Source organism: Neomonachus schauinslandi, chromosome 1, assembly GCF_002201575.2.
Source record: "Neomonachus schauinslandi chromosome 1, ASM220157v2, whole genome shotgun sequence".
Taxonomy (NCBI): Eukaryota; Metazoa; Chordata; class Mammalia; order Carnivora; family Phocidae; genus Neomonachus; species Neomonachus schauinslandi.
The window spans coordinates 140,467,639-140,489,912 of NC_058403.1; the positions used below are offsets into that span (position 1 = coordinate 140,467,639).

The 22,274-nt window shown below is 34.7% G+C and overlaps 1 protein-coding gene across 1 annotated transcript in view; it reads left to right on the forward strand.

The window, feature by feature from the left end:
- ZCWPW2 (zinc finger CW-type and PWWP domain containing 2) overlaps positions 1 to 22,274 on the forward strand; it is a 129,802-nt gene that overhangs the window by 72,714 nt on the left and 34,814 nt on the right. The window contains 2 exon segments of the mRNA XM_021678832.1: positions 12,567 to 12,581; positions 12,583 to 12,682. Of these exon segments, the coding sequence (XP_021534507.1) occupies positions 12,567 to 12,581; positions 12,583 to 12,682 (115 nt within the window).

Below are 22,274 nucleotides of genomic sequence, written 5' to 3' on the forward strand. Positions count from 1 at the left end.
AAGAAGACATACAAATGGCTAACAGACACATGAAAAAATGTTCATCATCATTAGCCATCAGGGAAATCCAAATCAAAACCACATTGAGATACCACCTTACACCAGTTAGAATGGCAAAAATGGACAGGGAAAGAAACAACAAATGTTGGAGAGGTTGTGGAGAAAGGGGAACCCTCTTACACTGTTGGTGGGAATGCAAGTTGGTACAGCCACTTTGGAAAACAGTGTGGAGGTGCCTCAAAAATTTAAAAATAGAGCTACCCTATGACCCAGCAATTGCACTACTGGGTATTTACCCCAAAGACACAGATGTAGTGAAAAGAAGAGCCATATACACCCCAATGTTCATAGCAGCAATGTCCGCAATAGCCAAACTGTGGAAAGAGCCGAGATGCCCTTCAACAGATGAATGGATAAAGAAGATGTGGTCCATATATACAATGGAATATTACTCAGCCATCAGAAAGGATGAATACCCAACTTTTACATCAACATGGATGGGACTGGAGGAGATTATGCTAAGTGAAATAAGTCAAGCAGAGAAAGTCAATTATCATATGGTTTCACTTATTTGTGGAACCTAAGGAATAGCATGGAGGACATTAGGAGAAGGAAGGGAAAAATGGGCTGGGGGAATTGAGGGAGAGATGAACCATGAGAGACTATGGACCTGAGAAACAAACAGGGTTTTAGAGGGGAGGGGAGAGGGAGGATTGGTTAGCCCGGTGATGGGTATTAAAGAGGGCACGTACTGCATGGAGCACAGGTGTTATACAAAAACAATGGATCGTGGATCACCACATCAAAAACCAATGATGTATTGTATAGTGACTAACATAACATAATAAAATTTTAAAAAAATAAAAAATAAGACTAGGAAAAGAATACATATGTCTGTATGCATATATACATATATATATGTATGTATTTCTGGTATATATAGGCACATATATATACAAGTATTTATATTTATTCCTGAACCTACTTGGGAATGTTCTGTGAATCTATATTGTTCCTCAGTGAATCTCAAGAACCACTATATAGCAGATTATCTCACCATAAATACCTATTTTCTATGTTTACTGGAATTACCTAAAGAAAATATTTATGAAAATGTATATTTTTATTATGTTGCATTTTGTGTGTGTATGTATGTGTGTGAAACATATAAGTGTGTTTATGAGTTTGTGGTGCTAAAGAAGCCAGAAAGATCTTCAGCAAAATTATGATGTTAGACTCTCCTGTCCCTTTAAATAGTTTCTCTCTTTGGTGGTGGTTGATTTTTTCCCTGCTGTGACAGCTGGAGCCCTCTTCTTTTTCTCTCCTCTCAAAATCTGATTTCAGTTCCATCACACTAAATGACCAATATATTGGTTGTATAAAAATTGTTTTCAGAAGGATGTCAGTCTAAATAATAGACCAACCTAAAATGTCAGACTGGGACTTCTTTAAAAAACAACCACCACCACAGCATGTAACAGTTGTCTATCCTAATAGGAAAAGAGCTTAGATATTCAAATTACTTAGTAAAACATATGTTAAAGTCTAAGTTAATAAAAAGTTCATCTGGTATCCTGTGATTTTTCTGATATTCCATTGGGACTATTTTAAACTGCTTGGCTTCCTCCTCTGCCCTCTACCCCCAGCTTTGCAAGGAATACTCAGTTCCTGTTTTGGTAATTCCCAATATTTCAAGCCAAGTAATGGAACCACACTGTAATTGGACTCTCAAATTTCCTTATTCTTTCTTTCTAATTTCTCCCCTAGTACTCATTTAATTCTCAGTATTATCTCTCAGGTATAATACATAATCTCTCAGATCCTTTAAAGGATCAGACTAAACAGAACTAGAACTTTTTTTTTTTTTGTCAGCTTAGCTAGTTCACACTTTCCAGTAGTGTGGGGAGTAGACATAAGTTATTTTGATCTTAAAATCCTGCTGCGTTAGAGTAAGCAAAATTCCTATTTATGTATACCACAGGAAACTTAGAGTAAACAATAAGTTAATAAGATTTTGAAAGCAATATTTCCTTCAGGTGTCCAATAATTGGAGTAAACTGTCTAATCCAGAGTTGACTATATGAAGATTATATGATCCTATGTTAAGGATGAGAGATGAGAAGAGAGGAAGCCAAGAAGTGTGGATGCACATGGGTGTGATGTGACTATCTTCTAGTGAGCATCAAAGGAACGGGAATGTTCTTACTGTCTAGATTACTGGTTGCTGTTGCAGAAATCCAATTTAAGGAAGACAAGATATCCTTGTGATTAACTTTCTACTGAATTGCTTTAAGTGAAAACAGTCTGCCCAACAGAGAAGAGCAATAGCTTTGGTGTGATAGTAAATAGAACGATGCATCAGGGCAATGCATGGTTAGAGTCAGCGAGCTACATGGCAAGTCTGAATGTATAAATAGCAGCAATTAACATAAATCACCAGGCAGAGTACCTTAGAATAGGCAGTAGTGTTGATCCTCAAACATTCAGTAGAGATGCATTTCAAAGGAAAATTATTTTATATATTTTTAGATTATGAAATCTATGAATTATATCCTCATGTTTCTAAAGGCATATTATGTAAGAAATAACTTAAAGTAATGGTCAATATTTGAAGTCATTTCAATGAATTTATGAAGCTCAGTAAAGCAGGCTAAGTACCTATGATTTTGGTTTTTCAGATCTTTAATATATGCTCAACATTGTGTCTAAAAGATACATTTTCTAAATTATAAGTACTTATTTTGCAGTTAACTTTAATATTGATGTAACCAAAATGATAATTTCGGATTGTAGATGCTACCATTGTATCTACAGGACTGTAGTGAGACTCTACCATCCCCCAAATAGGTCACATTAAAAAGCACTTGATTGAATTACTTTAGTTTTAAAATTAGGTATTATTTTTTACATAGTATTTAAAGTACTTGAAGTTAGACACATTTTTTTTTCCTAAGGAAAAATATACTTACTAATATGGAATAAATCAGTGGCCCATGAAATATTTTACAGATCTGATTTCTATACAAAAACTGAAGTTCTGTGTTATCTTAGAAGTAATATCACCATATCATAATGCCCAATAGTCCTCATCTTTATATATTTTTCTTTTACTCTTCTAGGGTTAATCACATAATTCAGGATTAAAATACAGGAGCTTTCATTTTCATCTCCAGTTTTCTGACTGGATCTTACCAATGCCACCCTGAACAAAAAGATCTCTATTATAATAATAAATATTTACTGAGCTTCTATTATTTACGACTCTTCTAGGCTTAGATGTGAACAAAACAAACAAAATTCAAATGCCCTCATGAGTCTTAAATTAGTAGGTTAAGACCCATAGTAAACAAACAAATAATAATAAAAAGATAAGGTATGTTAGTTGTCAAGGAGTACTGTGGGGGGAAATTAAGGAAAAGCGATAGGTGGGGGGGGGGGGCGAGTAAGGGAGTAAGGTGCCAAGAGGGAGGAGGAAAGTACCACTTGCCTATCTATTCTAATATTCAAAGTCCCTTCGCTAGGAAATTCTTGTCCCCAGCCAACCAAACACCAGCAGTTGGTTGATAATATTTCTTGTTTTGATTGTATTTTCCCTTTTCATTTATTCCAAAAAGTAGTCAGGCCCCTTGTGTTCCCATGTGTCAGGGGAGTTTTCTGTTGTGGAGATCAAAAGCAGAGCTTGCCTGTCCTCTGGACCCGAGTTCCTCGAGGGTGGGAAGGGTGGACTGGGGACAGAGAAGTCAGTGCCTTTGAGAGGGACAGGCAGGAGTGCTGAGCAGCTGAGCAGGGAAGAGATCCTTTCAGACTTGGAAGAGGACAAAAGTCTGTCAGTGTCCTGACAAGTGGCAGTTCTTCAGAGAAGAATAGCACTGTGTGGTGCACCCGGGGAGGTTGAACTCATGCCAATAAGTTCCCAACTTCCAAAAAACTTCTTTTGTCTAGGCGTGGCCATGAAGCTTTAGACCGCCTGACTTCAAGGGACTGGAACAGAGATGTTGCTATTCATGTAACCACTCTGGGTTGTAGAGTAATGATCTGTCTTCACTCTTCGGCCATCGTTAATTTCTGTCCAATTTATATGAACCTAGGGAAAATAAGGGGTGGGCCCTCAAATGACTGAGATCAAATTTCTTATCCTTGTTGGATGCGGGCTGTTACATTGTATTTTATTTAGCAGAAATCAGTAATGGGACACTGCTTACACATTCAAGTTTGAGGCATAAGATTTATCCTGCTACAACTTCAGGTTATTGTTATCTTGATTAACTCTGAGGTGGAGAAGCAATCTTAAAATACAAAGCAACAAAAATACGAATTTCTGATGGATTGCAGATTTCGTTCCTCTGGCCTTACTGGGTGGACCAACACATATATATTATTTTCCTTGACTTTGCCACTCCATGTTAGTATGTGGTGATAGCACAAATGTTATTCAATAAAATGGGACATTCAGTTTCTTCCTCAAATCCTGGGAAATGTAAAAATGATATTAAGTCCTTTGCAGTCAGCCCATAATACGCAATTGAAACAAGATCATATAGGACAGTAGTTTACAAACTTTTCAGTTTTGGACACAGCTAGGAATTTTCTCAGACATAGGGTATTATCTTCCCTGTCTAACCATCTATTAGTAGTCTCAAACCTCATCTTTACTCCAAATATTTACATGCTTATTCATCTACCAAGAATACATCTATCAAGAATCATCTTATTTACATTCATAAATTCACACAAATTTTTAGACTGTGTGTCTTCCTTCTCTTTCTATGATGACTTACTTTTCTCTTTCTATGATGATTACTTATTTCCCCTCCACCCTAAATGTAATAAACTGATTGAGAAAACTCAAGTTGCCAGAGTATTATAAACATAATGAAGGGCATGGTCTTCCTTCTTGGGATCATAGAATTTACTGGAATTTGAAGATGTCCAGTCCTTTCTATGATTTCATGTGAAATCATTGATCTTTATCCTTGACTTTATAAGCTTGTAGCACCTTGAAAGTTTGCTAAAGAGCTGCCTTTAAAATTTTCTTCTTAAGTATATTTGAAAACTTGTCTGTGTTTTGTTTTGTTTTGGGGTGGGAGATAATTTGAAAGTTCTAACATTATTAGATATACCCAGGTTTTACTGAAAGGCATGTCTTTAAGACTGTAAAAAATGAAGACAAAAATAATTAAACGTTGCAAAGGAGGGGCCAAAACTGACTTGGCAGCCCTTAGCCCAATTTATGCAAGGATATAAAAGGTTTGAGGTTGAACATACAGAAATTTCTTTGGAGAAAATAATGATATTCTGTGGCATTTTCCCTACACCTCCTCACTCTCCATCTTGGGAAAAGGAAAGATGCTGATTTTCCTGTATGAGGGATTTTTTGAGAGCTTGATGTTGTACTCTGAAGCCTGAGCAACATAGCATACTGACATCCAGCTTTCCTCTGAAGAACCTACAGAGCGAGAGTATCTGGTTATCAGGTCTGGCGGGAGTGAAAAGAGCTAAAGGCACTGAGAATGGCCAGCATTCCCATGGTTTGGGGGAGCAATGATGTAGGCAACCTGGGAAAAAGAATCGGGGGTCATTTTAGAAGGGTCCCCACCCAAGATGGCTTTCTGCTCCTTTGCAATCTAGGCAGAACAATGCAGAAAATTGGTAATGGAGTGGGAGATTGCAAGCAACCAGTTGAAAGAAAGACCTCCTCTGTCAAAGGGAGCTGTTCCTAATTGGTAGAAAACATTCTCCAAAAACCCACAAGGCACCCCATAATAAAAAACACTTTAAAATGAGAAAGCACCAACCCCAAATTGTTGTGGTAGCAGCCAAAAACATTTTTTTTTTTGCAATTTCTTTTCCGTTCTCCACACCGAATCTTTTCAATCCCAGAGAACCCTGAAGATGTGGGGAGAGAGAGAGAAGCACATAGGGGAAAAGGAGGACCACTTGAGCCTGAAGTATGCTCCTAGCTTGTGGAGGACAGTAGCTCTAACTTAAGATGGAGTTTAGAATTTATCTCCTAACGTGCGAGTAGACATTTTAGTTTTTGAATTTCAGGGGACTAAATAACTCTGGGGCATTTTATTATCTGAAAGTTACAAGGAAAGTCACAAGAGCTGCAGTAGGTTTCAGTCAAGGGTTAAGAAACCTCCAGATTCCATTTGATAGAGTGAGTTTGAATGGCAGTTATTTTCTGCTTGAGTTTGAATCTTATTTTCAATACCATTTGGTTTTGAACAATTCCTTGTTAAATCTAAACTTAATTATCTTACTTGACTTTTGGCGGAAATGGTCAATGTAAATGTTTTCATGCCTTTAAGAGATAATTTTTTTTTTAAAAAAAAAGGTTTTATTTCTTAAAAAAGGGGGGGGGGACAATAGTTTTTGCCTTAGTTTGGGTTTATTCAAGACAGCATTGTATCCTTTGCTGAATTTTGTCCAAAATGTAAACCTTCAAGTTGAACATTTATCTCATTAAATACTATAGTATTTTTATTTTTTATTTTTATTTATTTTTATTTTTTTTTTAAAGATTTTATTTATTTATTTGAGAGAGAATGAGATAGAGAGAGAGCATGAGGGGGGGAGGGTCAGAGGGAGAAGCAGACTCCCTGCCGAGCAGGGAGCCCGATGCGGAACTCGATCCCGGAACTCCAGGATCATGACCTGAGCCGAAGGCAGTCGCTTAACCAACTGAGCCACCCAGGCATCCCAATACTATAGTATTTTTAAATTGAACCTAATCACAATGTTATTACTATAATTCATTCAAGCATGATGTTCATTCATCCTTCACAAACTTTGCCCTAGTAATTACTATATGCCTTTCCTTGGCATATTCCAGTTGAAACATGATAATGTCTTAAACAGCTTAGTTTATGAAGATGATAACAAATAAACATTTTTTTGGTAGCTTCTGCAGAAGATTTCTATTTAAGTAACTGTGAATCACTTTAGCATGTCTTGAAAAGTACACAAACTCATTCAACTGAAAGTTTTATTTTAATTAGAGAAGACATTGGTTGTTCAGGTAGGAAATTTGGGTTTTTAAAAGTATATAAGGTTACTATTATTATGTAATTGTCCTGGTAGAATTGCTAATGCAGTTAGCCAAAGAAAGAAGCAAAAGTACACATACAGGAAAGAAAAAGAGCAAAATTACTTTTATTAGTAGATGATTGTTTACCTGGAAAAACCATGGAACTCAAATCAAAAAACTATTATAAACAATAAGAAAATTCAGTTATATGGCAGTTATAAAATTAGAGAGGTAACCAGTGTGAAAATATGAAGGGATAAAAGTTCCCATTTATAATAGCAACAAAACATATATAATACACTGGAATAAGCTTAAGAAGCATGTGTAAGAGCTATATGAATAAAACTTGGCTACTAAGAGGCAGAAAATAAAACCTAAGTAAATGGAAAGATACAATCCTCTTCTTGGTTTAGAAAATTTAATGTGGAACAATGTCAATTCTCCCTAAATTAACTTTAAAGCAATCTCAATTTTTAAAAAGGACTTAAGATGAGTGCTAAAATGCACAGGAAAATTAAATATAGAAGAGGGAGTTAGACCTATAAAATATAAAATTACAATAAAGTTCCAGTAGTTAAAGCAGTTCGGTTAAAAAAAAAAAAGCGGGGGGGGGGGGGCGGTGCCTGGGTGGCTCAGTTGTTAAGTGTATGCCTTCGGCTCAGGTCGTGATCCCAGGGTCCTGGGATCAAGCCCCGCATCGGGCTCCCTTCTCCGAGGGAAGCCTGCTTCTCCCTCTCCCACTCCCCCTACTTGTGTTCCCTCTCTCGCTGTGTCTCTCTCTGTCAAATAAATAAATAAAAAATCTTTAAAAAAAAAAAGCAGTTCGGTACTAATAGTGATTCAACAGATAAAGATAACAATATAAACTCCAAAAACAGACTCCCGAGTACTTGGAAATATAGTTAGTGGTGAAGGTTATATTCAAATAATTAAAGTTGTATTATTTAATAAATTCTATGGGCACAAATAGCTAGCTACTTGGGGAAAAAAAATAAAGTAGAAGCTATATGTCATACCTCGCATCCAAATTAGTGCTAGAAGGATGAAAGATTTAAATAAACAAAAATGACAATACAAATATCTAAAAGATAAACTGTCAACAGGAGAAGATATTTGCAATAAATGTAGCAAAGTATTACTTTTTTAATTTATAAAATTCTCTTATAAACCATTAAGAAAAAGACCAATATAATATGAACACAGGACTTGAACAATCATTCCATAGAAAAGAAAAATGCTTTTTAAAAATGTGAAAAATTGATGAATGAGTTGCAGGATCTAATGTACAGCATGGAGACTAAAGTTAATATTACTGTATTATAGACTTGCAAAAAAAGTAGATCTTAAATATTCCCACTACATACACGCACACAAAAGTTATATGAGTTTATGGCGGTAGTAACTAACCCTATTTTGGTAATGACATGTATCCAATTATTATGTTGTGCTCTTAAATTTACATAGTTATATGTCAATTATATCTCAAAGCTGGAAAAATATTAAAAATTTCTCATAATTACTAAATTTAAGAAATGAAAATGATAATAAAAAAGAAATACCATATTTCCCTTAAAATATTGACAAAGATCTAAAAGTTTGGTAACAGAAGTGTTTTCCAGGATGTGAGGAAACATACTGTTTATGGCATTGTAAATTGTGACCACCTCATTCAAGAGTGAATTCACAATAACTTCCAAAATTTAAAATATACATACTTCAAACCTTGAAATTCAACATCTAGGAATTTATTCCTCAGTACACTTTCACATGGGCAAAGTGACATATGGACAAATTTTTTTATTACAACATTGTTTCAAATTGCATAGTATTAAAAATAACCTAAATGTTCATTATTAGAGCATTTGTCAAATAAATAATGGTACATATATAGCACATGTGTGGATATATGTACATCTGTTTCCTCATTCCTTTAGTTATCTCATCCAATTTTTTGGCTTTAAATACTATGTGTGTGGATGAATTCCTAAATTTTATCTGCAGTTCCATTCTCTCTTCTGAATTCCCTTACCACAGTCCTCCTCGGTATCCCCACTTGGATGTCACAATAGACATCTCATACTCAACATATCGAAACTCTTGATCTTCCCCCACAAGTCTCACTTCCTTGACAGCATTCTTCTCTATAGACAGCAAATTTTATCCTTCTACTAGCTCAGTCCAAAAGCCTTAAGAGTCATCCTCTCTTTCTCTCACAACCAGTTTTCAGTTGAGCAAAAATTCCTTTTGCTCTACCTTCATATTATGTACAGAATCCTACCACTTTTTACCACAGTGGCTGCTGCTATCCTGGTCGACACCACCATAATTTCTTGCCTAGATGATTGCAGTAGCTAGTCGTTTTATATCTGCATGCCCCTGTATAGTCTATTCTGGTCAAAACAATCAATGATTGTTTTAAAACATTGAATCAAATCAAATGTTATTCTTGCTCAGACCTGTGGAATGGCTCCCATTTTACTCAGAATAAAAGACAAATTCCCTACAATGGCCTGAAAGGACCTCCATGATCTGGCCCCTGTTAATTTTGTGACCTCATTCCCTATCACTTGCCTTCTTCATTCAGCCTCAGCCAGCTTGGCTTCTTCAAACATCTTAAATACACTTGTATTCTCCCATCTTAGAGTATTTTCTTCTCTGCTTGGAGTACTCTTTCTTGGGATAGCTATGTGGCTAACTCCCTGGCCTCTTTCAGGTTTTTGCTCAAATGTCACCTTTTCATGAGAGTTACCCTGACTACTTTATAGCCTTAACTTTTCTTTATTACATAGAACTTATAACCTCTTATAACATATTGTAGGCTTTATTGATTTGTTATGCTTATTATCGATTATCTGTTACACTGCCTAGAATGAATGTAAGCTTTTTTTCTTCAATGATAGATCCCAAGGGTTTAAAATATGTTGAATCAATCAATAAATGAAGCAATCTGCAAGACAAATTGAAAAACCCAGAAGTATATATAACTATTCACAACACTCTGTAAAATGTGCTATATTTATATAAATGATATAAATGTTTGTAGATGCATAACCATCTCTGAAAGACTATAAAAGAAACTGGTAATAATGGGTACCTGTGGGAGAAACAATACCAGAGATGGGTAGGGAGGCACAGTCTACACTTTAGGATATGCACCTATCATTTCTTTAGTTGAAAAATACAATGCATAGCTGAGCCTAATTCCAGAATTCAAAATTCTTTATAGTCTTAATTTTTTTCTTTGAAGATGTTTAATTGTATCACCACTAGATGGCACATACTTACTGATAAATTCTCAAAGAATCCCAGACACAGATTTTTTTAAAAAGTGTTTTAGTTCCCCAAACTCACCAAAGTTTACTTTAGCTGTCTACAGTATTGGTTTTTCTGAAGAAACTTCTATTGGTTTTTCTGAAGAAACTTCCTTAACTTCAATTGTTTAGTGCCATATCAGTTTCTAGGCTATTTTTTACTAATTTCTTATTTAGCATCATTATAACATTTAAGTGGTAAGAATTATCTTAAATCTGCGGATACTAGCTTAGATATTCTTATAGTTTCTCATGTTTTTTGAATTGTATCTACCTATCTTTTCATCTTTTTCTATGAAATTAATGAATAAAATTTAAATATTCTGTGCACAAAAGTAGATTTTAAAAAAATAGATTTTTGTTTGATTATATTTTGTTTGACTGCTTTTATATCAAATAAATCAGTGTCCAGAACAACATGCAATTTAACAACCACTTTCTGAATGCTTACATGATACACAATGAGATTAGGCAAATGGGTACTGTGGAGGACGCAAAGATGAAATACTATTTATTGCCTCTATCTTCAGGACCTTTCCTTTTATGGTGGGGTGGGGGCAGTTATGAATACAAATAATTATAATACAAGTCAGAATGTAGTAAATGATTAAAAGAAAATATTAAGTGTAATGGGAACAGATAGCTTATATTAATTTGGGGATTCCAAGAATAAGGTGGAATTTGAAAAGAGCTTTAAATATATAGACAGTTTTGGGGCGCCTGGGTGGCTAAGTCATTAAGTGTCTGCCTTCGGCTCAGGTTATGATCCCAGGGTCCTGGGATTGAGCCCCGCATCGGGCTCCCTGCTCCGCGGGATGCCTGCTTCTCCCTCTCCCACTCCCCCTGCTTGTGTTCCCTCTCTCACTGTGTTTCTCTCTGTCAAATAAATAAAATATTTAAATAAAATAAAAATAAAAATAAATAAATATATAGACAGTTTCATTCTCTGAATGAACTAAATATAGGTGTTACATAGATTTACATTTCTATATAAAGAGTGAATTCTATATCTGAGATAAAGATATGATCATTATATGCAAGTGGTAAATACGGGATTATAGAATAAAAACCTGTGTTCTTTTTTTTTTTTTTAAAGATTTTATTTATTTATTTGACAGAGAGAGACACAGCGAAAGAGAGAACACAAGCAGGGGGAGTGGGAGAGGGAGAAGTAGGTTCCCCGCAGAGCAGGGAGCCCGATGCGGGACTCCATCCCAGGACCCTGGGATCATGACCTGAGCTGAAGGCAGTCGCTTAACCAACTGAGCCACCCAGGCGCCCAAAAACCTGTATTCTTTTTGATGGTAAAATTTCCAGGAAGAAAATGGTGGTATGCATTTTATAAACTGTAACATTTAAAAGCATTATAAAAAACTTTTTAGGCAAATTCTGGGTGCCTGGTTCACTCAGTCAGTAGAGCATGCAGCTCTTGGTCTTGGGGTTGTAAGTTCAAGCCCCAGCCAGACTGGGTATAGAGATTACTTAAAAATAAAATCTTTTAATTTTAAGCAAATTCTAAGATAACATTGGAAAAATTATTGAGCCAGTTGTCATTTTTAACATAGAGATTCTTTTACTCTTGTTTTTCTTTTCAAAATATTTTTAAAATTAATTTATATGTAGAAAAAGTACTGAATTCAAGTAGAATAACATTTATTGAGTGCATACTATGCCAGAAAACTGCTATCTATTATTTCATTTAATACTCATGAAACTTTATGATGTATATACTGTTATCCACATTTTACAGATGAAGAAATTGGGGTAAAAGTTTAAGGAACTTGTATGAATATGTCACCTGCCTGTCATAATACCCAAACTGGATGTGAATAGAATTAATTTTCTTACAATAAGAAATTTGGCTTTTCACTTTTTACCACTTCACTATCATTGCTCTTAATAGAGAATCAAATTATTCTAACAAGATATATTAATACTGACTTGTTACTTTGGTGGAGTTTTTGTAAGTTTTTAAAGTGTGAGATGAATCATATTAAAATATTATCTAAGTGAATCAAGAATCTGATCCTTTGACTTTTAATGTACAAGATTTCCCCAACTTTGGTATACTTTAAAATAATAAAATAATAATCATATACCAAAGTCTAATATATGGTATAATGCTTAAGTCAGATTAATTCCAGCTCAACAGCTAAATCAAGTAGATATTAAAACAAAATTATATATTTAGAAATGAGTCTTATTATTTTTCTGTGTTTCTTTAGCCAGAAAAATGTAAGAAAAAAAAAGAAATGGTATAAAAGTGCGCTACAAGAAGCCTACTTCCTCTATGGATATTCTCATGAGCAAAGACTGGAAATGTGCTGCCTATCCAAACAGGGTATATGAACTTTATTATTCTTTACCACCCCAAAATGAGGATTTATTCAGATGCATGCTTTCCAAAATACATTTGCACATTTAAAAAAAATCTCTCTTTCTCTTCATAAGAATATAATATATCGTTGTCCCCTGAAAAAAATTTTTATATGGATTAATAGTATGTATTTTCCCCTTTGAAACTGTTTTCAGTGACTAAACATACATTCTATTTAAATGCTTCTATCATCTTCTTTACCTTTAGACTATCTACGTTAAGTTCTCTTGTGTATTTCAAAGTATATATTTCAAAATTAGAAGCTGTGGCCTTAAAATATATTTCTGGGGTGAAACTTTCACTTGCATATGCTGCATTCTTTCAGAACAAAGTATTTTTCAAAATGTTTTATTTTTAAAGAAATTCAAGGCAGAGATAAAAACAATCTTCAACTTTTTTAATGAGGTGAAAAAATATGGTAAGATTTCAGGTCATTTTCAAAGAAAGTGCTCTTGAATCATAAATATTATGGTTTATAGATAGCTTTTTAAATGAATTCATCATAGGGATTATAGTAGGTAGGACACATTTTTAATTCTGAATATGGTTGTCACATAAAAATAATGATTTTCGGGGTGCCTGGGTGGGTCAGTCGTTAAGTGTCTGCCTTTGGCTCAGGTCATGATCTCAGGGTCCTGGGATCGAGCCCTGCACTGGGCTCCCTGCTCGGCAGGAAGCCTGCTTCTCCCTCTGCCTCTGCCACTCCCGTTACTTGTTCTCTCTCTGTGTCAAATAAATAAATAAAATCTTTAAAAATGGTTTTCAATAAACTTAAATATGTTCTTAGTGATAATAATTATCATCTTAATTACTAAAATGATCATCTTAAGTTTCAAAATAGATTATGGGAGGATCTGGCCTTTTAGTGCTGACTGAATTTTAAGAGTGACATCTTTTTCTTCATGGAATATAATATATATATATTTTTAAAACCTAGATGTGAAAATATTTTATTTGAGAAAAATTTAAATATTAACCCAGCTACCTAAGTTTAGATTTTAAAGGAAATAAGTAGATTTTAAAAGAGTGGAAAAGAATGACAAGCACATTACTCTGGTTTACTTTGAGACTGGGAAAAGAGACATTTATTACCGTAAATGTGATTTTATTCCTTGGGCTGACAATATAATGTCTCTGTTTATTATCAGTAAAGGTTGAAGTCACTGTATTGTCACAAATACAATTTTATTCTTTTCACGGAGTGTATGTTTTTCTTGTGTAACCAAAATAAACTTTGAAGTATTTCGGGTTTTTTAGTGTTTTTAATATTCGTGTCTTGAAATAATATACTCAGTTATTTTTTAAAGTTATATTATAGCCATTTCACATTAGCAGTAGACACACTCTTTCAATAAATATGGAACTATGTCTCTGTCGTATGTGCTGCGTATTTATGTCTGTGTCCTTTGGCATTCTTGCTTGTCCAGAGACTATGGAGAGGGGTTTTTTCTCATTGGTTTTGCAGTAGACCATTTTCTTGTTGAAAGCCTGCTGACTTTTGCATGCAGAATTTGATGTAATTCAGTCTGATTATAGAGAGTTCTATGCCTAAAGAGATTTTTGTCCCCAAAGGAGCCAGAATGGAGGGGTACAAAGACACAGGAATTCAGTCTTTGCCATAATAGGCTCACTCACTTCATACTTACTCTTTACTATCTCCAAAATAGGCACTGTAATCCTTCCTTAGCTTCCAGGGTGAATTCTAGTACATATTCAGCTTCTTACTGTGTCCAAAAGTAACTTTGAGAGGTTATTAGCCATTATTCAGATATTTTACAAAAGGTGAGTAGCTTAGAGGCAAACAATTTATTTCATCCCAGCAACTTTGAGGATTTCTTTAACCCAAAATGTCTTCTTCCAACCCAGAAATAAAGACTAGTAATTTCTTGGCCTAAATTCTTCCTACCCTACAGAAATTGGCACACTATTATGTTTGATGCAGCTCTTTCATTGTTGAAATCTGCAAGGTCAGTAAATGATATGTAAAAAATACAGACCCATTTCATATGGTAAGGGTATGTTTACTTTTATGAGAAACTGCCAAACTATCTTCCAAAGTAGCTGCATCATTTTTTCATTCCCACCAGAAATGAATGACAGTTCCTATTGCTCCACATACTTGTCAACATTTGGTGTTGTCAGTATTCTGGATTTGGGCCATTCTATTAGGTCTGCAGTGGTACCTCATTGATATTTTCATTTGCAGTTCTCTAATGAAGTATGATGATGAACATCCTTTCATATGCTTATTTGCCATCTATAAATCTTCTTTGGAGAGGTGTCTGTTCACTGCCTGCTTTTTAATTCAATTGTTTATTTTCTTATTGTTGAGTTTTAAGAGTTCTTTGTATCTTTATAGCAGCATTACCAACAATAGCCAAACTATGGAAAGAGCCCAAATGTGCATCTACTAATGAATGACTAAAGAAGATGTGGTGTATATCTACAAGGGAATATTACTCAGCCATCAAAAAGAATGAAATCCTGTTATTTGCAGCGATGTGGATGGAACTAGAGCATGTTATGCTAAGCAAAATAAGTCAGTCAGAGAAAGACAACTATCATATGATCTCAATCATATGTGGAATTTAAGAAACAAAACAGATGAATATATGGGAGGGGGGAAATGAGAGAGGGAGGGAAACAAACCATAAGAGACTCTTAACGATAGAGAACAAACTGAGGGTTGATAGAGGGAGGTGGGTGGGGGATGGGCAGATGGGTGATGGGGATTAATGAGGGCACCTGTTATGATGAGCACTGGGTGTTGTACGTAAATGATGAATCACTGAATTCTACTCCTGACATCAATATTGCACTGTATGTTAACTAACTAGAATTTAAATAAAATCTGAAAAAAAAAAAAAAAACAAGAGAGAGAAGCAAAAAAAAAAAAGAGTTCTTTGTATATTTCAGATAACAGTCCTTTGTCATTTATTTTGTAAATACCTTTTCCCACTCTGGATTATCTTCTCATTCACATGATAATATTCTTTGCAGAGTGGAAATTTTATTTTTAATGAAGTCCAGCTTATTATTTCTTTCGTGGATCTTGCTTTTGATGCTATATCTAACGTCATCTGCATACCCTAGGTCATCTACATTTTCTCCTATGTTACCCTCTAGGAGTTTTATAGTTTTACATTTTTCATTTAGATATGTGATTTTGAGTTAATTTTTGTGAAACGTGCAAGGTCTATATCTAGATCCATTTTTGTGACATGTAGATATCTATTTGTTCAACACCATTTGTTGAAAAACCATCTTTTCTCCATTATATTGTCTTTGTTCTTTTGTAAAATATCAGTTGACTATATTTATTGGGTCTGTTTCTGAGCTCTCTATTCTGTTCCACTGATCTGTTTTTTTTTCATTCTTTTCCCAGTATTACACTGCCATGATTGTTGTAGCTTTAGAGTAAGTATTAAAGTCTGGTAGGGCCAAGTCCTCTGACTTTGTCCTTCAATATTGTGTTGGCTATTCTGCATCTTTGTCTCATCATATGATCTTTAGATTGAGTTTGTTGATATCCACAAAATAACTTGTTGGGATTTTCATTGAGATTGCACTGAATCTATAGATCAAGTGGGGAAGAACTGACATCTTGACAATACTGAATCTTCTCATCCATAAATATGGAAAATACCCAGATTTGTTTAGGTCTTTGATTTTGTTCATCAGAGTTTTGTAGTTTTCTTCATATAATCTTGCCCATATTTTGTTAAATTTTCCTGAAGTATTTCACTTTGGGGGTACTAGTGTAAATGGTAATTTCAAATCCTACTTTTTCATTGCTGGTAAATAGGAAAGTGATTGACTTTTGTGTGTTAACCTTGTGCTCTGCAACCTTGCTATAATCACTTATTTGTTCCAGGAGTATTTTTTTAATTCTTTTTTGGATTTTCTACATAGATAATCATGTCATCACAGTTTTGTTTCTTCTCAATCTATACCTTTCATTTCCTTTCTTTTTTTTTCTTATTGCATTAGCTAGGAGTTTCAGTACAAAATTAAAGAGTGGTGAGGTGGGAACATCTTTGACTTATTCCTAGTCTTAGTGGGAAAGCTTTGAGTTTCTCACCATTAAGTCTGATGTTAGCTGTAGGATTTTTGTAGATTCTCCTTATCAAATTGAGGAAATTTCCCTCTATTCCTAGTTTGCTGAGAGTTTTTATCATGAATGGGTGTTAGATTTTGTCAAGTGCTTTATGTGCATCTATTGATCTGATCATGTGACTTTTTTAACCTGTTGATGTCACAGATTACATTAATTGATTTTGAATATTGAATCAGCCTTGTATACCTCAGATAAACCTCACTTGTTTATGGTATATAATTCTTTTTATACATTGTTGGATTTAATTTGTAATATTTTATTGAGGATTTTTGCATCTATATTCATGAGAGAAATCGGTCTGTAGTTTTCCTGTACTTTTTGTGGTTTTGGTATACTGGCTTGGGTGAATGAATTAGGAAGTATTCCCTCTGCTTCTATCTTCTGGAAGAGTTTATAGAGAATTGGTATAGTTTGTTCCTTAAATGTTTGATAAAAATCACCAATGAACCTATCTGGGCTTCATGCTTTCTGTTTTGGAAGGTTATTATATTGATTCAATTTTATAAAAAGATATAAATTGTTTATTCTTGTGTGACTTTTGGCAGATTGTGTCTTTTAAGGAATTGGTCCATTTCATCTAGGGTATCAGATTTGTGGGCATAGTTATTCACAGCATTTCTTATTATCCTTTTAATATCTTGGGATCTGTAATGATGCCCTCTCTTTCATTTTTGATAGTTTTCTCTCTTTTTTCCTCAGACTGGCTAGAGTCTTCTTGATTTTATTGATCTTTTTAAAGAAACAGTTTTTGGTTTTATTTCCTCTATTAATTTCCTGTTTTTTATTTTAATGATTTCTGCTCTAATTTTTATTTCTTGTGTTTACTTCATATTTAACTTGCTTTTCCTTTTCTAGTTTCCTAAGATGGAAACTTAGCTTATTGATTTTAGGTCTTTGTTCTTTCATAATATTTGCATTTATAAATTCCCCTCTAAGTACTGCTTTCACTGTGTCTTACAAATTTTGATAAATTGTATTTTCATTTTCATTTAGTTCAAAATATTTTAAATTTTCTCTTAAGATTTCTTCTTTGACCTATATGTTATTTTGGAATGCGTTGTTTAATCTCCAAGTATTTGGGGGTTTTCTAGTTATCTCAGTTTTTCAATTCTAGTTTAATTCTACTGTGGTCTGAGAGCAAACTATTATATGATATCTATTTTTAAAAATGAGTTAGGGTATATTTTATGGCCCAGAACATAGTCTATCTTGGTAAATGTTCCAAGTGAGCATGAGAAGAATGTATATTCTGCTGTTGCTGGATGAAGTAGTCTATAGATGTAGATTATATTCAGTTGATTCATGGTGTTGAGTTCAACTACAGTAGTTTCCTTTTATCTGCACTTTTGCTTTCCATGGCTTCAGTTATTCGTGGTTAGCCATGGTCTGGAAGCAGATGATCCTCCTTTGATGGATTGTTGGAAGGTCAATAGTAGTCTAATTCTATGTCACAATGCTCGTGTCATTTGCCTCACTTCATCTCATCATGTAGGCATTTTATGTCACATCTTAACAAGAAGGATGAGTATAGTACAATAAGATATTTTGAGAGAGTAAGGGACCACATTCACATAACTTTTGTTACAGTATATTGTTATAATTGTTCTTTTCATTAGTTATTGTTAATCTCTGCCTAATTTATAAATTAAACTTTATCATAACTATGTATGTATAGGAAAAACAGTACATATAGGGGTTTATCACTATCCATGGTTTCAGGCATCCACTGCGGGTCTTGGAACATATCCCCCACAGATACAGGGGAACTACTTCATGTCATTAGTGATTTTCTGCTTGCTAGACCTGTTCATTTCTGCTGAAGTTTCCAATTATAATAGTGAGTTCATCTATTTCTCCTTGAGTTCTGTCAATTTTTGTGTTACATGCCTTGACACTCTGTTGTTAGACACATTCGTATTAATAATCATTATGTCTTCCTGGAGTAATGATGACTTTGTTATTAGGTAATGCTCCTCTTTATCCCTGATAACTTTCCTTGCTCTGAAGCCAGCTCTGTCTGAAATTAATGTAGCTACTCCTAATACAAAGATTCTTGTTGGTCTGTTCATTAAGAAATCAAATGACAAAGCAGAAAATGCAGAAATTGTATATCTTAGTAAGATGTAACTTAATATTTGACAATAACTTCATATTTAACACACCTATTAAAATGATTCTTTATGTGAAAAAAAGAAATTAATGTAGCTACTCCTATTAAAATAGCTTTATTTTGATTGGTGTTAACATGGTATATCCTTCTGTATCTTTTTACTTTTAACCTCTATGTGTCTTTATATATATATATTTTTTAAGATTTTATTTATTCATTGAGACACAGAGATACAGAGAGAGAGCATGAGCAGGGGGAGACGGACGGGGAGAAGCAAGGTCCCCGCTGAGCCAGGAGCCCGATGTGGGGTTCAATCCCAGGATCCTGGGATCATGACCTGAGCTGAAGGCAGACGCCCAACCATCTGAGCCACCCAGGTGCCCCTATGTATCTTTATATTTTAAACTGAGTTTTATTTTGTTTTTTTTAGACAGCATATAATCACTCCACTCTGACAGTCTTTGTTTTTTAATTGGTATATTTAGACCATTGAAATTTAAAGTGGTTATTGATAGAGTTGGATTAATAGCTACCATATGCGTTACTGTTTTCTATCTGTTTTCCTTTTTCTTTGTTCCTTTTTCTTTCACTTTTTCTGCCTTTTGTGTTTTTGTTTGTTTGTTTAGAGGGGGAGAGAGAGACAGGGGTGGAGAGGCAGAGGGAGAGGGAAAGAGAGAATCTTAAGCATGGAGCCTGATATCACAACCCAGGGATCATGACCTGAGCCAAAATCAAGAGTCAGATACTTAACCGACTGAGCCACCTAGTCACCTCACCTTTTTGTGGGTTTTTTCCTCCACCTTTTTGGTTTTAATTATTTTATATGATTTTATTTCCTCTCTTAGCATATCAATTATGCTTTCTTTTTAACTTTTTTTAGGGAAAAAAAGTTTTAGGAAAATGGTTTTCCTAAGTTGAACATATTGTTGCTATTATTATTTTGAACAAATTGTTTCAGTTAAAGAATAAGACAATTTAAAGTTTATATTTTACCTTCACTTAGCCATTCTCTGATGCTCTTCCTTTCTTTATGTCAATCCAAGTTTCTGCTCTACATCATTTTCCTTCTCCTTTAATATTTCTTGCAATGTAAGTCTACTGGTAACAAATCAATTTCTCCAATTCTCTCAAGTATATAACCCTTTATTTTTGAAGGACAGAATTTTATTTGGTGTTTTTTCTCTTACCACTAATTATTTCACTCCACTCTCCTCTTGCTTGCATGGTTTCTGAGTGGAATTGAATGAAATTCTTGTCTTTGCTCCTTTATTGATAAGGCACCTCCTACCACCAGGCTTCTTTCAACAATTTTACTTTATCTTTGATTTTCTATCTTTAGCTTTTATTCTGCTTATTGTTCTCTGGGCTTCCTCGATCTTGATTTGGTGTCTGACATTCATTTGGGGGAATGTCTCAGTCATTATTGCCTCAAATATCTCTCCGTTCCTTTGTCTATTTCTTCTCCTTCTTGTATTTCCATTACACATATATTATCCTTTTGTGAATTTCCCATAGATCTTGAATATTCTGTTCTTTTTTTCCAGTCTTTTTTTCTCTTTGCTTTTCAGTTTTAGAAGTTTCTATTAATACATCATCAAGCAGATTCTTTCCTCAGCTGTGTCCGGTCTACTGATGAAACTATCAAAGGTATTTTTCATTTCTGTTACAGCATTTTTAAACTCCAGCATTTCTTTTTTTATTATTATTTCTTAGAATTTCTATCTCTCTGGGGCACCTGGGTGGCTCAGTCAGTTAAGCGTCTGCCTTTGGCTTGGGTCATGGTCTCAGGGTCCTGAAATAGAGCCCCGCATTGGGCTCCCTGTTCAATGGGGAGGCTGCTTCTCCCTCTCTTTCCACCTCTGCTCCCCACCCCACTTGTGCTCAAGCTCTCTCTCTCTCTCAAATAAATAAATAAAATCTTAAAAAAAAAAAATTTCCATCTCTCTGCTTCCAGTACCCATTTGTTCCTGAATGTTGCCTACTTTTAACACTAGAGCCTTAGTATATTCAACATAGTTGTTTTAAATTCACAGTCTGATCATCCAACATCTCTGACATATATAGGTCTGTTTTTGATGCTTACTCTGTCACTTCAAATTGTTTTTGCCTTTTAGTATGCCTCGTAATTTTTTGCAGAAAGGCAAACATGATGTACCAGGTAAAAGAAACTGTGGTAAATAGGCCTTTAGTAGTGTAGTGGTAAGGCATGTGGGGCTAGGGAGGGCAGTCTATAGCTCTATGCTTAGGTCTCAGTCCTGGGCTTTGAGCTGCACAAGTGCTTCTCATTCTTTTTAGATTTGTTCCCTTCCTGCTAATTGGTTAGGCTCTAAAAAACCACAGTAGGTGAGGCTCTGGTAAAATAGTTTATCTTGAGGGCAAACTGCTAAGAACTGAATGCCCTGGCATATTTCAAAATGGTTACTTTTTTTTTCCTCCACTGAGGAAGCACAAAGGTATTTTTCTCCAGTCTTCACCGTGAGAACCTGATAGAGCTCGTGTAGGTAAACTCACAAAAGTGTGCTTGCCTCCTGCATGACTGGGTCCCCCTAGAATTTCTCTCTCTCAGCTTGTTCACATTGAGGCTCCAGCAATTCATCAATTACAGTTCAGGTGTTCCTACCCCAGCGCTAGTTCCTGTGAAGGTTTCTGCTCCATTAAGTTGTGATTCTTTGTATTCACCTGTCTCTCCAAATTTGGGGGCAGTGGTTTGCCCTGTGACCTCACTTCTCTAAGGGATCTAAGAAGAGTTATTGATTTTCAATTTGTTTAGCTTTTTATATGTTGTGAGGATGGAATGTGACTTCTAAGCTCTTTACATGCCAGATAGGAAACTGGACCTATCCTCTACCTTTTTAAGAAAATGCTTTCTTTCAGCTGTCATTTCTAAAGAAGCATAGACTGACAGATTTTCTCAGGCCATAAATGGATGGGCTTTAAAAATATATGTCTTAAAAAAAAAGAAGCCATTGATTTATGTTAATATTTGTACTCCTCTCTAAAATGCTTATAAATAAAAAATTTTTAACATCTGTTATGAGTCATGAGGCATAACCACCTCTATTGACTTGGAACATTTTCATTTTCTACCTGCCACTCCTCTTTTGCACTTTAAAACTATGATGTGGATATAGCCCAGAAGTGGAGTAAAGGCCCTTTTAATTATCCAAATCTACATTTCCTGTTAACTGCTTTTCACTCTGTGTGAGGGTCCCTACATGCAGAGATTTCTGAAGGGAGGAAATTAAACTTTTCTCACTAGGGAAAATTCAGCTCTTAGAAAGTGTTTAGTGTTGAACATGGATTTACTGTTATTAATAGAAAAATTGCTA